Raw genomic sequence first — 7,329 nt, 5'->3', positions numbered from 1 at the left:
TTCAAAGGTATTAGCAACATTTACAACAATGGTTTGGAGTATTTCTTTATCATTTGATGTTGGTTGTCTATTTTTTCATGAATGTCTTACTATTCTTACTAGTCTTACTTTTTACTAGTCTTATTCCTACTAGTCTTACTATTTTTACTTTTATTTCTTGACTGCCTATATAACAGACAAACGAAAATCGGCAGTAAAAGTCTGTTTAGATGGCGTTAATCGGGACTCGCTAAGGTCCGTTTGCACTTGAAAAACATTTTTTTCAAAATTCAATTCAATTTTTTTTCCACGAATATACTCATTTTTTATTATTGCAATTAGTCATGATTTAATCAACATTGCTGTGAAAACAATGGCTGTCACAAGTCTATTTACATGTTAGTTTCTGTCAATCGCTATTTCTTGCGTGATAAACAAGTAAGTAAGTAAGTAAAAGTAAGTAAAATCTTTATTAGTTCACTTTGCATAAGAATTACAAAATACCCTTAGGGTGTAGAACTCGTCAATTATATGTAGTAAAAAATAGTAAAAAAGTTAAATATTTAAATATAAGAAGTAATATTAAATATAAAACAAGATGCACACCAATACTAACATTGCTGATAAGTAAACACGAACAAAATAACACAATTAATGCACTGATACATACATACATAGTATAATGACAATAAATCAATATATATTATCTTCAAAGAATTCCTTTAAAGTATAATATGCTTTGTCTAAAAGAATTTTATTTAATTTTACCCTAATATCTTTGCACGATAAATTTCTTATATCTAGAGGTAATTTATTATAAATTTTTAGTAATGAATATGGGACATTCCTTTGAATATAACTATATTTTACTATATTTTCAGTCACTAATGTATTTTTGTTTCTGGTATCATATAAATGAGATAAGTTAAAATCTGCGAATAAGTTTATATTTTGCTTAACAAATATAATTACTTCATATATGTATAAGCTCACTAAGGTAAGTATTCTTTTTTCAATAAAAATTTGTTTACAGCTATCTGTCTGTTTCATGTTTAGAATATTTCTAATGCATCTCTTTTGTAGTACAAATAAATCGATAGCATCACTAGAGTTTCCCCAGAAGACAATTCCATATTTTATTTGAGATTGAACATATGCATGGTATGCTATAAATGCTGTAGGAATATTAATATTTTGAGCTATTACTTTTAGAGCATAACAGTATTTAGCGATCTTTTGACCAACATGGTCTACATGGGTTTTCCAGTTCAAACGTGAATCAATCTTTACCCCCAAAAAGGAGGTGCTATTCATAGATGTTATGATGTCATTGCCAGTAGTATGTATAATCTCATTATCCTCCTTTTTGTATGTAAAGTTGATTATTTGTGTTTTTTCTTTATTTAATTTTAAATTATTTTTATAGAAATAGTCTCCCAGGGAATCCAATGTGGCGGTCACCATTTGTTTTAGGTATTCCTTATTTTTATTACCGATTATTATAGATGTATCATCAGCATACATAATAGTTTTTACATCAACTGTTGAGGGCAGGTCATTTGTGTATAAAATATACAACAAAGGACCCAATATCGACCCCTGAGGTACACCCCTTTCTATTAATACTACGTTTGATTTTATGAGAGCGCCAGTATCGTCCGTTTCTACAACACACTGCTTCCTATTCAGCAGGTAAGATTTTATCAATTCTGAGGCAACACCTCGAATGCCATACATTTGAATCTTTTTATTTAGAATGTCATGATCCACAGAATCAAACGCTTTGGATAAATCCAAGCATACAGCCATGGTACTGTTTTTTTCATTTAATAATCTTGTAATTTCACACAATGCCTGATATATAGCCCTAGTTGTTGTTTTATTTTTCCTAAACCCGTTTTGTGCATCTGTAAGCAGATCATGACATTCCAAAAAATGTAATATTCTGTTATAGATTATTTTTTCAAAAACTTTGCTTATATTTGACAGTAATGCAATAGGCCTATAGTTGTTCCTTAGACTTTTTTCACCTTTTTTATACACGGCCTTAACATGGGCAATTTTAAGATTTTCAGGAAAAGTTCCTGTTTTTAATGTTAAATTAATTAAGTATGTTAGTGGAATTGATATTTCAGCCGCTGTAAATTTAAGTAATTTAACTGGTATTTCATCTTCCCCTACAGAATTAGTGTTTTTTAAACTCATAATTACATTGTAGACCTCATTTGGGTCGGTCGGAAGTAAAAATATGGTGTTATCGGAAAATTGATTGTCTTTTTCAACATTAATATGATTAATGTGATTGACTTGATCGCCTTGATTTGCAAAGAAGTTATTTACATTGTTCAAAACTTTTATTTTATTTTTTTCAGCAATATCAATATTTTTTAATATCGTATCGTCGTTTTTAGTTTTTTTTCCACTAAAAGTTTTCACCAAATTCCAAATGGCTTTTCCTTTGTTTTTTGTTGACTCAATATATGACATATGTGCCCATGTTTTTGCCGTGTATATGACTTTTTTGAGAATACTGCAATACTGTTTATATATTTCAGTAGATATTTCGCGATTCCTTTTTTGTACATACATATTTCTTTTATTTCTGCAAGATATCTTTATACCTTGGGTGATCCAGTTTTTTGATTTTTTCATTTCTCTCAAAGTTTTTACCGGAAAAAGTATATTCATAATATTTTTAAATGTACTTACAAATCTGTTAAATGTTTTATTTGGGTCTTCCGCGCAATAAACATCAGCCCAATCATATTTTTGCAGTTCTTGTTTAAATTGTTGCATTTTAGTTTCTGAAAAAATTCTCTTTTTGTTTATTTTAGTTTTTTTTGTTTCAGGTGCCTCAAGTTCCAGTAACTGGCCCTCGTGATCAGATAAAGCTGTTGTAATTACTTTACCTATATGAGCATTATCAAAGTTTATAAATATATTATCTATCAATGACTGAGAATTTTTTGTTATTCTAGTAGGATCAAATATAGTTTGCTTTAAATTGTACATAAGTAACAAATTCCTAAAATTTTGGGCATTTATGTTAGCATTAATATGTAGATCAATATTGAAATCTCCACATAAGATAACTTTATATGTTCTAAAAGAATTATGTGCTAGATTTAGTATTTCCGCTAGTGTTTGAAAAAATATATCTAAATTACCCTTAGGGGGTCTATATATACACAAAATTAGCAATTTTAATTCCCGACAAACAACAGACGAACGCTCTACATTACATTCAAGACTTTTTTGTTTTAAATCGTATACCTCCTCATATACAATGTCATTTCTTACAAAAACAAACTAGTAAGTGGTTGCCAAAAATTAAAAAATGTTCACAAACAATAAAAAAGTTGACATGATTTTAATTTATGGTGAATGTCAAAAAAATGTTAACTTACATCGTGAGAGATATGCAGAGCGTCAAACTGTTAACCCAAAAATATTTGCCAGATTAGAACGAATTTTGCGTGCTAACGGAAATGCATTTTCATCAAGAAAAGAGAAATAAATTTTAAAATCAGTGTGTAATGATATTACAGTAGATTGGGTATTACAATATTTTGAGGAAAATCCTAGAAATTCTATACGACAGGGCACTTTTGCATTAAATTTAAAAAGAAGCTCTGTGCAAAAAATTTTGAGCTCCAGTGGTTACCATGACTATAGGCTAAATAACTTGGAGCACTTATCTGATAGTCCGGGAGACAGCGACAGAAATTTTGCACCAATTCCTACAAAGCTGATTTTTTCTCATTTTGTTGTTTCAATGTCGTAAGTAAACGGAACGGCAGTCTACCGCGCCAATGTGGGGGCAAACGTTAGTAACAATTTTTTAAACATGTAAATAAATAATACTTAAATGCCTTATACCTACAAGGCTGAAACTTTTTAGAGTGATCAATTATACCTAAAAATACAGTATAGTGATAGTCTACCGCGTCGGAAGGGGGGCCATCAAGGGTCTACCACCCACGCAAGGTGTTGAAAAATTAACTTTTTTGACTTATTTCTACAAGGCTGAATTTTTTTTCTCAAATACTTTAGTTTATAAGAGAACCAAAAAAAAACAGTCTACCGATCATCTAAGGGTGCAAAGCCTTGATAGACGCAATGGAATGCACGATCTCCCGAGCGCAGTCGCTGCGCCGATTCACTGTAAGCCGCTCTGAATAATAACTCATACCGGGATTAAATTACAATCTACAAAGCTGCTTTTTTGTCTATAGATATCTTACAATAATTATTGTCAAATAAACGTCTTATACCTTCGATACGAGGTGGCTAAAGCTTCGGTAGACGTGGCGAAAGTTTTTGCGCGGAAGTTGCTTAAAATTCCAAATTTATTATTAATTATAATTTTTTGAGCTTACACCATTATTTAAACGTATGATATAGTAACAACAATTACCACAAATATTGACCGTACCATCTATATGTAAATTTTCAGCAGTATGACTATTATCATTACTACTGTCTTCATTTTCAATAATATTTTTATCAATTTTTCTTTGTGGATTTTGCTCGGAATTCTGAGTAAGATTTGTATTACTACTATCAATTAGTTGCTTAATATTATTTTCTGTATCTACATCTTGGAATATTATACCAACGGTATCGTGTAGGGTATCTTTACCTGAAGTTGTATCTACAAATCGGTCAAAATTATTCCAAGCTAATCCTGTGCATAAATTTGATGTGCGAATTATATTTTCCGGGCAAATATCGGTTTGTTTAGAAGCAGTTAAAGTTGACTCTGTCTCCAATTCTTCTAGTACGGTGTAGCTGCAGCAATGTCCGTAACGATGAACAATATTAATGGCTTTTTTACTGTTGGTTAAAGCTTTTAATGCAAGGCCAAAAGTTATGTGCTTAGAGGGCTTGATTTTACCCACTGTAACGTTATAAATGATATCCTCACTAAATGACTTTGCCAACCTTTGACAGTTGGAGCTGCGCTTACGTCTATACTTTGAACCGCTTAATAATGAGACGTAAAAATCTTCTAAAATTGTTGGAATTGCAGGACATTCTCCCGCAATTAAATCATTTGTCATTATATCATATGGTAACGTATTGCCTTCAATTGCCCTTATTTCTTCTCTCAAAATAAAAGCTGCGCGTTCCACTATGTCGCGCTTTTCAATAGTCTCGATATCGGTCGTCAAAAACACAGAACCATACGGTGTTATCATTTTTTTTTATTGATAATAATTATGCTAATTTGTTTGTTAAATCTAGTATTCAAGTACTCCTCCAAACGGTTAGCGCGAAATGAAATGGCTTCTGATAAAATTTTTAATTTGCTACATTCTCGCCTTAAACAATCGCTGTACAAAGTCACAATAAAACTAAAGAAATAACAGTTTTCATTTTGTACGATATTTTTTTCAATAAACTCGCAAACTTCATCTAATATAATTGCATTTAAATCTCGCTTTTTGTGCCAATCTGTTTGAAGTTTCTGTGCAACAACAATCGATTCGCTCGTACTTTCAAGATGGTTTTTGCACGAAGCGTGATAAAAAATTTGTTCACGTTTTAATAAAGCGTTTTCAATGTTTACGTACAAATCCATATTATTGATTAATAAAGCTTTCGATTTGAATCTATCAAGCGTATCGGTTTTATGAGCTAAATGAAGCTTTTCCGTACGATTGTTACGACGCTTACGCGCTTTGGCACAGATAATACAAAATTGAAGTTCTGCACTCCTTTCACTACTTTCTTCATTGTCTAATCGTTTCTGTTTCTCATCTAAATTGTCATCAAGATTTGTTGGATCTTTCGATTGATTGATTTGTTCACTGAAGAAATAAAAAAAAATCTTTTTATAATTACATATTGCCCTTAAAACGTTTTAAATGAAAATTATAGGTTGTGCATACAGTTTATTTACTCGTCAGAGACAGATAAATCAGTCGCTAGTATATCTGTACTCGAACTTGCGCAAGGCTCAGCATTGTTTTCAGAAGACTATCTAGCAGGCTTTTTGTACTTTTCTGACAATGCCGTGAAACGTCGGTAACATCGAGAATGATGTCCACTTCAAGTCCACTTAATTGAGCTGGCAATATAACATCACTGTACATTAATTGGTTCTTCCTCTTTATTTCCAAAATTTCTAAGCACTTTATAAACTTTTGTGTAAACTGCACAATTAATTGATCTTGTGACTTCTTATGGCAAACAAAACAGTTTATGGTTGGTTTATAAAAAAGTATTAGTCCTAACTTAGTCTTAGTCATTACACTAATACTAAATATACTAATAATAAATTACCTTTACACTAATCTTAGTATTAGTCCTAAGAATAGGTACACGTTTATAAAAACAATGTGTGGTCCTAATTTTATTAAGATTAACCAATGAGCGATTCGACTACGCGCATGGCTAGTAATATTACAGCATAATACTTGTTTTTTATTATGTGGTAATGTTATTTTATTTGTTTTGTTGGTGAGTGAAAAGAAAAATATAACCTATTACTATGGTAATGACGTAATGGCGACCACCATAGACAAAGACAGGAGACCACTATGCTACGAAATGCAATACTTGTGCATGCGCACTTCTCAGATCTTAGTCTTATTCCTAGAAAAATTAAAAGATGGGAACTTTCAAGGTCATGTCTTAAGACCTCCTTACGGCTAGGGCAAGGTTAAGATTTTTATAAACCGATACATTACATTCTGTACATTTAACTTTTTAGGACTAAGATTAAGTTTAAGTTACGGCTAAGTTAGGACTAATACTTTTTTATAAACCAACCATTAATCGGCAATCCATGACGCTTATCAAAGCCACACTGTGAGCAGCTAGCACCAGGACTGCCAACTTTGGATTAGCAATAAATACCAATTGATATAAAAAAAAATCAGAATCTGCTAAAATAAGGTAATTTACAATAAAATTGGAAAAAATTTGAAAGTAGAGTTAACTTGAAGTGTTCTGAAGGTACGGCAAGTACTAAGAAAAAATATCACTATTAAACTATGAAAAAAACAAATAGATAACATTCTGCCTTTTTGTTTACCAATTTAGTACACTCATGGTAGTTTAGTTTGTATTTATTTTAATGATTTAGATGTAACTGATAAAACGACTAACCTTAAAACCGATATAAAAGTAAGGAAATCATGATCTCATGACACAACGGAAAAGAATACAGAACAACCATAAATTTCTATCTATTTAAAATTTCCAACAAAAAATTTTATAAATAAAAATAAAGGATTCAATATTAAATAATTATGAAATTAATATATTGTAGCTGCTTATAATAAATATTATATGTACTTAATATTACAATAGTCTGAAAGCGGCAGTTCTTCAATAAAGTTA

General features: G+C 30.8%; 1 protein-coding gene across 1 annotated transcript; it reads right to left on the bottom strand.

The window, feature by feature from the left end:
• Positions 1-5,909: 5,909 nt before the first annotated feature.
• On the bottom strand, positions 5,910-6,872 carry LOC111692822 (the record flags this gene model as incomplete). Its single annotated transcript, XM_023456947.1, has 2 exons — positions 5,910-6,164; positions 6,757-6,872. Coding segments are annotated over 2 exons (371 nt in total), but the record flags the coding sequence as incomplete, so codon positions are not given.
• Positions 6,873-7,329: the final 457 nt, after the last annotated feature.

The sequence above is a fragment of the Anoplophora glabripennis genome, unplaced genomic scaffold, assembly GCF_000390285.2.
Source record: "Anoplophora glabripennis isolate ALB-LARVAE unplaced genomic scaffold, Agla_2.0 scaffold3865, whole genome shotgun sequence".
Classification (NCBI taxonomy): domain Eukaryota; kingdom Metazoa; phylum Arthropoda; class Insecta; order Coleoptera; family Cerambycidae; genus Anoplophora; species Anoplophora glabripennis.
This window is presented reverse-complemented; position numbering and strand designations above follow the sequence as displayed.